Source organism: Aethalodelphis obliquidens, unplaced genomic scaffold, assembly GCF_003676395.1.
Source record: "Aethalodelphis obliquidens isolate GAN/ISIS:26980383/991018 unplaced genomic scaffold, ASM367639v1 scaffold8, whole genome shotgun sequence".
NCBI lineage: Eukaryota > Metazoa > Chordata > Mammalia > Artiodactyla > Delphinidae > Aethalodelphis > Aethalodelphis obliquidens.
Window position 1 is genome coordinate 2,207,592 of NW_020837952.1, and position 9,747 is coordinate 2,217,338.

Below are 9,747 nucleotides of genomic sequence, written 5' to 3' on the forward strand. Positions count from 1 at the left end.
CTCTTGGGGTGGGGGCCAGGGGCTGGGGTCTGGTGGGGAAGGGGTGTCTCTGGCACAGGGCAGACTGCTGCAGCGAGGTCAGACCTCAGGGATCGTGAACGCAGTGCTAAGCTTGCAGGCTGCCCCAGGCCACGCCAGGAAGGGGTGGCTGGCAGTCTGTGTCCCCTCCCTCTCCCCAGCCCCTCCTCAAGAGCCAGGGGGATCCCAGCCCCCGGGACAGCAGAGGCTGACCCTCCCCAGAGCTCTTTAGGAGGGAGGCAACCTGGTTCATTACATGCCACCTTATTTATTTCTGCTCAAGGATGCATGGGGTAGGGCTGCTGGTGTTAGGGGCAGAGGCTTCCCAATAAACCACTGACATTCATGTTCGGCCTCGTCTCTCTCCAGAAGCCTCACCTCAGGGTACTCTGGCTCATCACCTCTCCTCCTCATCATCCCACACCCTCTTCCACTGTCTCCACAATCCTCTGTGGAAAGACAGGGAAGCTGAGGCCAAGGGAGGCTTAGAGAGTCAGAGAGGGGGTTGGGAGGAGAGAGAGAAAGAGACCAAATGTAGCCACAGAGCTAGAGGTCAGGAGGGGGCAGTGGGAGCAGAGAAGGAGGGGTCCTCACCGAGCCCAGCCTCTACCAGCCATGGTTCCCACTGTCTTCCCCTCTGGGCCTGTAGCTCTGCCTTTACCTGCCCTTGTCCCCTTGCCACTGACACTCCTTAGGAAACCCCCTTAAACTCACTAAGCCTCCCATCTCTTAAGCTATAAAGTGAGGATAAAAAATGCTTTCCTCACAGGGTCGTCGTGCGGTCAGATGAAGGGAGGGAGTGAGATTCCTGGGACTGGGCTGCTCTCTGTGGCGAAAGGGGCACACAACAGCTCAGGACACAACTCTTCATCAGAGTTACTCTGACTTTGAGTTCAAACCTGGTTGTGCAACTTTGGGTAACACAAGCTCTCTGAGTTTTAATTACCTCATCTGTAAAATGGGGATACTTGTACCCATTTCATGGATTGTTACGGGGATAAAATGAAACAATGGATAAAAGGGAAACACTTGTGCAAACAGGGACAGGCACCTCAGATCGAGGGCTCGATTTGCTAGTGTGAAAACCAGCACGTCTACAGCTGGGACCCCAGCCACACCGCAGTTCTGCGCCTCTGCTCTCCCGAGAGTGTTTAAACCTGAGCTCGCGCTTCTCTCTGGTGTGGGAACCTCTCCCCCGTGGTTTTCAGTTTTGCCTCAGAAGAGGAGGGCCCAGCAGGGCCAGGAGATGGACTGAGAAGCGATGGGAGAAGCTATAGACAGTGGCTGGCCAGGGTCAGTCCCAGGGGCTGGGGGTGAGGAGGGGCAGACTCCCCAGCCCTCCTCCAAACTTGAGTCTAGTATACGTAAATGGTAGCGGCAGCCGGCACCCTGCCCTGCCTGCCTGGCGGCTTGCAGTTAACACCAAATGGCAGTGTGTGTGAAGCCCCGGTAAAGGAGCAGTCCCCCACCCGCTGCCTCCACCCCTGTCCCTACCCAAGAGACCGGCGCAAGTGCCAGCTCCGACCAGCAGGGGGCGACCTCGTCCACGGAATCCACCGCTGCCGCGCTTCCTCTTCCCCGAGTCCCGGGTCTGGGCCAGACGCGGCGTGGAGGAGAGGGGACCCTGGGGAGTCTTTCAGGTCTGGGTCCCCTGGGCCACCAGGAAGCAGCTACCCCAAGCCCCCCCCCCCCCGCCACCCCACTGTCTGGGAGTGGGTACAAAAGAGAGGGGATTCCTCCGCCCGCCCCGGGGGCTGCCAGTTTCACCTGGTAGGAAAGTGGACAAGGTAACAGGATGGAGAGATGGAGGAGGACTAGGGGTCAAGGCCAGGAATAGAGAGGGTTGGCTGCCTAGATGGCTGGGCAGGAGGAGGGGTTGCTGGGAGGGTCGGCTCTCTCAACCCTAATCTGAGCCTCAGCTTCCTCCTCCGGCGGTTGTGGACGAGAATATCAGACCTCCTCGCAAGACTTCCACACAAGACTCAAGTGAGGCACAGCCGTGACTAGGAGGCAGCCCTCTGCATCCAGCCCAGCAACTTGGTTCCTTTCTCCGATGGGCCCCACGGGGAGCATGACGGGGTGAACGGTGGGCCTATGAGGGACAGGCCCTCAGGGATGGGCGGGGCACCCAGTCCGAGGGAGATACTGGCCAGTCCGAGGGCAAGGGTCCGCCTAGGGCCTGGGGCTGACTAGGTGCCGCGGGTCGGGCCGTTTGGCCAGCAGAGGGCGCTGCGCTCTCTGGTGTCGGATCCTCCCCGCGCGGCTCGAGTCCGGCGCTCACAAAGACCTGCGCACGCACGAGCCCGCACACGCTAGCGCCGCTCCACAAGGCTCTTCGGTTGTACCCAGCGGGCTCCGTGTTTCGGCATAGACCGCTCACTCCGCGTGTGTGCAGAGCCACATCGCCCGTCCCCTATTCCCTGTCACACGGCCGCTCGGGACCAGACCCAGCTGCCTGGCTCCACGTGTTATCAGCGAGGTATACGTGTGTGTCATATCCAAGCACACACATGCTCAGTCATCCCTCCGACCCTCTGCTCCACCTGAAGACAGAACCCAAAAGAGCTTTGATTCTCCTGTAGGAGGCTTCCTCCCCTTCCCTTCCCCGGGGCTGCCAGTTTCACCAGGTAGGAAGGTGGACATGGTGACATGATGGAAAGATGGAGGAGGACTAGGGGTCATGCAGAGAACAGACAGAGGGTTTGCTGTCTAGCTGGATGGACAGGAGGAGGGGTTGCCGGGAGGGTCGGCTCTGTCAGCCCCCCTCTGAGCCTCAGCTTCCTCTTTCCAGCATTTTGTGGGGATGGGTGAGGGGATACAAGGGAAACTACCTTGAATCTTTCCCTTTCTGTCATGTTTTTATTGTCCTTTCTCATCTCTTCCAGTTCCCTCCTCCTTCCCCTCCTTCTTGCTCCCCCATCCTCTCCAAGCCCCGAGAGAGAACCTCAATCAGAGCTCACATTGCCCCTCGGGCCCACGCACACACCACACACACATCTCCCCACAGAGACGCCCACCCCGCTAGTCTGGGGAGCCCAGAGACAGGCCTCTGAGAGGTTAAGAGCACACAGCCACCTGACAGGCAGCTGTAGGCAGCCAGGTGTGGGGCTTGTAAAAAGCTCTTGGACCAAGAGTGACCTCAAAAGCGTACTACTAGGGCCCAGGACTGGCTGGGCCCAGGGACATGCTGGCTGGAGCTGGAGCAAGCCCTGGCCCATGTCCACCTGTCCTCAGGGGGTGAAGGACCTTGTTCCAGGCCAGGCAGGGCCCCAGGAGGTTCTTCTCTAGGCCAGCTAGAGACAAGGGCTGCCACTACCCTTAAGGCTCTCAATCTCCAGGGCCCAGAGCAGGGGCCTCAGGTTCTGCTTGTCCTGGACCCTTCCCACCCCAGCACGGCCCTCACAGCTGTCTCGCTGGAGTGGGAAGGGAGGTGACAGTCCTAATAACCAACATCTTCTGACTGGGGGGTGCTCTCCTAGGGAGGTGGGAATTATCATCTCCACTTTTTTTTTTTTTTTTTGCCATACCACGTGGCTTGCGGGATCTTAGTTCCCCAACCAGGGATCGAACCTGGGCTCCTGAGAGTGAAAGCTCAGAATCCTAACCACTGGACCACCATGGAATTCCCAACATCTCCACTTTAAAAGTGGGAAAGCTGAGGTCACAGGAGTTAAGCACTGGTCAGGGGTACAGAATATGTGGCAGTGTTCAAATGCTTTCACTTTCTTTTCAAAGCTTCTCAACAGACAGGCATTACTGCTGTTTGTTGCCTGTGTACAGGTGCAGAAACTGAGGCTAGGTAAGATGTAGGGACTGGCAGGTGTCTGTCCCCAGGCCCTGTATGACCCTGTGTGAGGGGAGGGAAGGAGATAGATGCCCGTGAGATTCCCTGGGACAGCCAGGGAAATCCCCCCACCCTCACCCCCCAACCCCAGGGCCAGAGAGGAATGTCACTCACACTACATTCCTTCAATCTTGAGCATTTCTTGAAAGACTCCTTCATGCCAGACAAGACTGGGAGTCTGCACTGGAACAGTGGAGGCACCGAGGAAGTCAAAGCCGGAAGTAGCCCCTGGCTTTGCCCAAGCCCAGCTTCTCTACAAAGTTTGCCCTGACTCTCCTGGAGGCGAAAATTAGGGCAGGCTTCATAGAGGAATTGAACTTGAGCAAAGTCTTGAAAGAGAAACAAAGAGGAAAGGCATTCCAAACCCATGGTCTCTCCACTACTCCATGATTACCCAGGCACATTATAAAGCAGCAGCCAGGAGAGGGAGAAGTGAAAATCGTAGATGAGGCTGGGAATGGCCAAGAGAGGGCCCCAGTTGCTCAAAGGGAGCCAAGAACACAAGGAGGGGCCCCCTGATGCAGACACAGGAGGAGGGCTGCCTCTTCTTCAGGGCCAAAGGGAAGCTGGTGAGGGCATGGGGCAGCTGCAGGTGAGTTTGCGGCTGGGAGAGGGTGGGGTGGAGGGATGGGAAGAAGTCTTGCCAGCTGGTTTCACTTTCTAGGTAGGACAGGAGGCAAGTAGATCTGCTGGAGGAAAGCCAGAGCAAGGTAGGGTACTTGAAGAGAGTACGGAAGGTTTGAAGTAGGGCTTACAAGAATGGGGAGAGAGTCACCTGGCGACGGTGTGGTGTAAGGATTGCTGAGCAGAGCTGTGACCCTTACTGTGGCCAGAGACCATGGACTTGTCATGGCGGCAGTCTGCACGGCTGGGCGAGTTTCTCCAGCAGCGCTCAGCAGGGCAGATGGGGGCAGAGGGGTGTGGAGAAGAATGAGGATGGAGGGACATGGCTGGGGGGGGCGGGGTTCAGAGAACAGGGTGCTGGGACAGAGGGCACTGAGGTGAGATGCCAGGGGATCTGGCTGGAGAAGGTAGAGTCAAGCCAGGATGGCTGGATGAACAGAAAGGGGCTGGGGGAGACATTGGGGGAGGAATGTGACTGGGACTGAAATGGGGGAGGGTGGATGGACAGAGCCTGTGGTCAGAGTTGGGATGTTTCACTTGAAGATTTCAGAAGACCCAGCCCCAGGTGAGGACAGGTATAAGGCTATAAGGAGAGCCAGCTGAAATGAAGCAGACATGAAAGTCATCTGCCTCCAGGAGGCCAAGAAGCTTTTATTCACTCATTCGTTCATTCAACAAATATTTATTGAGGACCTTACTGCAGCAGTGAGCAAATCCCTGTGCAAGACGTTACATGTAGGGATGAACAAAACTTGGTTCCTGCCCCCTCACCCAGGAAAGGGGGAGGTGACATCAAAGCTGAGCCTTAGGAATAGGACTCACCCAAGCAAAGGACGTGGGATGGGCTTTCCAGGGAGAGGAGAGAGTATCCCGCAAGGGGAGAGCAGCATGGAGTGTTCTAGAACCATTGGCCTTCTGGTGAGGCCAGAGGGTAAAGGACAAGGCAAAAGGTGGGGAGAGGTGAGGTGGGAGGTGCAGGAGCCAAGAGAACCTTGTAGGCCAGGCACGGGGCTCACAGAGGGGACAGGAGGCTTCAAGTGATTTTAGCAGGGGGCAGCAGCATCCGCTTTGCATTTTCGAGAGATCACTCAGGCTGCAGTGTGGATAATTGATTGGAGCGGAGCAAGGGAGGAGACAGAGAGAATGGTTAAAGGCTGCAGGGCAGCAGGGCTGGCAGGAAGAGGGCACAGGCAAGAAATATTTAGGATTCAGTATCACTAGGACTCACTGCCTTCGCTGGATGGGGGCGGGGGGGTGAGGTCAAGGATGCCTCCCAGGTGCCGCCAACTGAGCTGGGACAACAGAAGGAGTGCTTTTGGGGTCACAGGGAGAGACGAGGATCTCGTTGTGGGACAGGTGGCATCTGGGGAGCCTGAGGACACCAGGGGACAACCACTGGGCAGGGAGCTAGGGCAGGGGGTGAGGTCAGGGCACCCAGATGTGGTGAACAGGTGAAGAGTGTACTATTTTAACAGCTCGGCAGGTTCTTCTTAGGGAAGGAACACTTTTATTTGAGAAAATACCTTGGTATATTGCTGGGGGTTAAAGGGCAGAGCCTAGGGCGCGGGTAACCTTAGGGCCAGCATAGCCACAAAAATGGTAAGCTACGCTGTGTGGCATGAGGGATTGTTTTGGCCCCTGAGAAGGAGGAGGTCAGAGAAGTAAGGGGAAGGGCTGAGCTGGGGGAGGGGAGGCAGAAAGAGGCAGAAGTGGGTGAAGGGCCAGCGGAAACTGGTGTGTGGCTGGTGTGTGGCTGGCGGGCAGCAGAGGCGCCCATTGCCACAGGTGTCACTGATCAGCTGTGGAATAAACACCCCCTCCATCTGCCCCCCTGCACCCACACAGGCCCACATCCTCAGTAGGGCTGACTCCGTTCACATCAGCTTTCAGTGAGTGGGGTTCTAGGTGGGAATGGAGGACACATCTGGGTTTATGGGGCTCAGAACAGCATGAGCCCACTTGGAGGCCGAGCCTGCAGGCAAAGGGGGCCGGGGGAACAGGTGCTGCGGAGCGTGCGCAGGGCCCCCCGAAGCAGGCCTTGGACCTGGGGATCTCAGGGATCTTGCTCTAAGCTGACATCGGGGGTGGGAGCGTCCTGGAATCCCATGGCCCGCGCTACTCCGGCACCTGTGGCCCCCAAGGCTGGACGTCTGCCCGCAGCGGAGTTAGGCCTGTCCAGCTTGGAAAACTCCTGGGAGGTTCCAGCTCAGTGCCCGGGGAGGGCCCCCCTCCTCCGGCCGTCAGGTGAGCTTAGGGTGGAGCGGGCATGTGAGAGCCACCCGTCATGCCACCCCTACTCCCACCCACCCAGAGGCACATAACCCTGTCAGCCCGCCCCCTGCCAGTCTGACCACACAGTCCTCAGGGCAGCAGCACTGTGGAAGAGCTGCAGGCTGGGGCCGGAGCAGCCCGGAGACAGGAGACCAGGGGAGGCAGAGGAGATCAGAGGGAAGAGAAACAGAGGCCCCGGGAGCAAAGGCACCAGGACCCGGATGCCATGGAGTCAGGCGGGCGCAGCTTGGCCAAGACGCTGGTGTGCCGGCTCTGCACGACCATCAGCAAGGCTGTGTTTGCCGAGTTCCTGGCCACGGGGCTGTACGTGTTCTTTGGCGTGGGCTCGGCTCTGAGATGGCCCTTGGCGCTTCCCTCTATGCTGCAGGTTGCCATCACCTTCAACCTGGCCACGGCCGTGATCGTGCAGATCACCTGGAAGGCTAGTGGGGCCCACGTCAACCCTGCTGTGACGCTGGCCTTCCTCGTGGGCTCCCAAATCTCCCTGCCCCGTGCTGTGGCCTACGTGGCTGCCCAGCTGGCAGGGGCCACGGCGGGGGCTGCTCTGCTTTACGGGGTCACGCCCGGGGACATCCGAGACACCTTTGGGGTCAACGTGGTAGGTGCGGGGAGGGGGAGGGGGCAGGTCCATACAGGTGGAAAGGGGGGAGGGCCAGGCTGGAGGAGAGGGGACAGGGAGGTAACAGAGCAACACCTGCTCTGGACTGGGACCCGGGACCCAGGGGAGTGACTGTGGCCTTAGTGCAGGGAGAGCAGGAATGGGACTGTGGTGCAAGGCACAGGGGGAGCAGGAAGAAGCCACACTAAGGGACAGGAGTCGGAAAAGGACCAGGCATTTAAGGGTGGGGGTAGGTGGGGAGAGGTGGAGCTGTGGGTAGCGGCAGGGGACCCTGCACGCACTTCACCTCCCCGGGTCCACCCCACGTCCCCCGCTCCTCTGTTGTCCCATGTTCCTCCCTCCCCAGCACCCTGAGGCCTGTCTCACTCCCCCAGATTCCTGTAATCATCTGTGTTCCACTTACTTCCCTGAGTCCCCACCTTCCACTCCTACCCAGGGCCCCTCCCAGGCAGCTTGCAGACATGCATCGTGCATCTTGGCTTCCCCAGCCTTCCTGCTCCCACCAGTCCTGAGCCCCTGCCTCCCCTTGAACCACTGGCCCCAACCGAGCCGTGTAGTGGGTGGGGTGCCACTCGCTTCTGCAGGGAGCAAGTGTCTGGGGCTCACCTGAACCCCACCACACAGCTCTCCTCAGCCCATTAGCTCCTTAAGTCCTGGGACTGGCGGTGGTGAGGCCTCTCACCCCTTACAGTGAGGAAATGAGGCCCAAGGGGTCACCAGCCCCGGGCAGAGCCCGCTGGCTCCAGTTTAACCCCCTTGCACAGGTCCGGAGCAGCGTCTCCACGGGCCAGGCGGTGGCAGTGGAGCTAGTCCTGACCCTGCAGCTTGTGCTCTGCGTTTTTGCTTCCACCGACAGCAGACAGACTACTGGCTCCCCAGCTGCCACGATTGGAGCCTCTGTGGCAGTGGGCCACCTCATTGGGGTAAGGGGCAAAGGGGACACCGGGCCCAGGTACCCACTGGTCCCTCCCTGGGGAGGCTGCAGGGGCCCTGAAGGCGAGGAGGTGTCCTTCCCTGAGCCCTCGAGTCTTGGGGCCAAGGCTGTGCCCCGCACTCCAGGCCCCGGATAGGGTGCTACAGAGGCCAAGCCCGGGGCTGGGACTCTGAGCCATGGTGGAGGGCACTGTCCCCTCCCAGGCCTGCCTTCAGCCTCCTCACACCCTAACCTGCACTCACTCCCCAGATCTACTTCACCGGCTGCTCCATGAACCCAGCCCGCTCCTTTGGTTCTGCTGTCATCGTCGGGAAGTTCGCAGTCCACTGGGTGAGACCCTCTGCTGGCAGCCAGGGGAAGGGAGAGGGCCCCAGTGGCAATAGGGACTTTCACCAGCAGGAGGACCACAGACACTTGGGGAGACAAGTCCCCCTGCCACAGACCATCTTGACCCCCAGTGGAGGTTTCCCGAAGCTCAGAAGACCGGAGCCAGCATCCTTTCTTTACAGCTTCAAAAAGTCCGGGGTACCCAGTGGACTGGCAAGAAATGAGCCAGGGCAGGAGCTGCAGCCTTGGCCCAGGCCTCAAGTCCTGGCTGTTTCCTTATTCACTCCTTCCAGCTGGACCACTTTCCAAACTTGGATAAAGAAAAAGACAAACAGAAATAGACACACACACACACACACACCAGCAGGGACAGGAAGAGCACTAGCCAGGGTTCTGGGCTGGAATGGGGAAGGCGAGAAGAGAGAGGCAGAGGGGTGGCGGGGAGCCTGGCCCAGCCCCGTGGGAGGCAAGGTCCCTTCACCTGCGGGGACTCAGAGTGGGAGGTCAGGACTTGTGCTTCTCAAATTTGCCACTTCGTGGATGGCTCCAGGGTTCCTGGGAGACCAAGTCAACACTGGGAAGCAGGTGGGGTCCCAAAACCACCCTATGGTCCTGACGGCTCACGAGCAGGGTACCCACTTCTGCCTCCTCAGATCTTCTGGGTGGGACCCCTGACGGGGGCTGTCCTGGCTTCGCTGATCTACAACTTTATCCTGTTCCCTGACACCAAGACCCTGGCCCAGCGACTTGCCATCCTCACAGGCACTGCGGAGGTGCAGGAGGTAGAAGGGGTGGAGCCCCAGAAGGAAGAATCTCAGTCCAGTTCAGAGGACACTGAAATGGAGAATGTGTGTCAGGTGGCATAGAACCTGGCCCCTGCCCTCACACTTCTGAAAAGAGCCCTGAAAGTGGGCAGCATGCTTCGTGTAACCAGACTTCAGGTTTTCCTGGGGGGCGTGGGGCTTGCGAGGTGGGGTAGGGAGGCTTGGCCTCTTGTCCTAACAGGGTGGGCGGGGGATCCCTGGCATCACATTTCTAGATGGAATCGGGGAAGCAAATCTGCTCAGTTTCCTCCTCCTACCTCTCTTT

General features: G+C 59.1%; 1 protein-coding gene across 1 annotated transcript; it reads left to right on the plus strand.

Annotated features, from left to right (window-relative positions):
• Window positions 1-6,983: 6,983 nt before the first annotated feature.
• Window positions 6,984-9,527, plus strand: AQP6 (aquaporin 6). The gene is made up of 4 exons (XM_027108227.1): window positions 6,984-7,376; window positions 8,162-8,320; window positions 8,581-8,661; window positions 9,312-9,527. The coding sequence occupies exons 1-4, from the start codon at window positions 6,984-6,986 to the stop codon at window positions 9,522-9,524; spliced, it is 846 nt and encodes a 281-aa protein (XP_026964028.1). The 3' UTR covers window positions 9,525-9,527.
• The last annotated feature ends 220 nt before the right edge of the window (window positions 9,528-9,747 follow it).

Coding starts and splice junctions, on each gene's coding strand:
- AQP6 (XM_027108227.1), top strand. CDS start 6,984: ATGGAGTCAGGCGGGCGCAGCTTGGCCAAGACGCTGGTGTGCCGGCTC. Junction 7,377..8,161: donor ACACCTTTGGGGTCAACGTG/GTAGGTGCGGGG, acceptor CCCCTTGCACAG/GTCCGGAGCAGCGTCTCCAC. Junction 8,662..9,311: donor GGAAGTTCGCAGTCCACTGG/GTGAGACCCTCT, acceptor CTGCCTCCTCAG/ATCTTCTGGGTGGGACCCCT.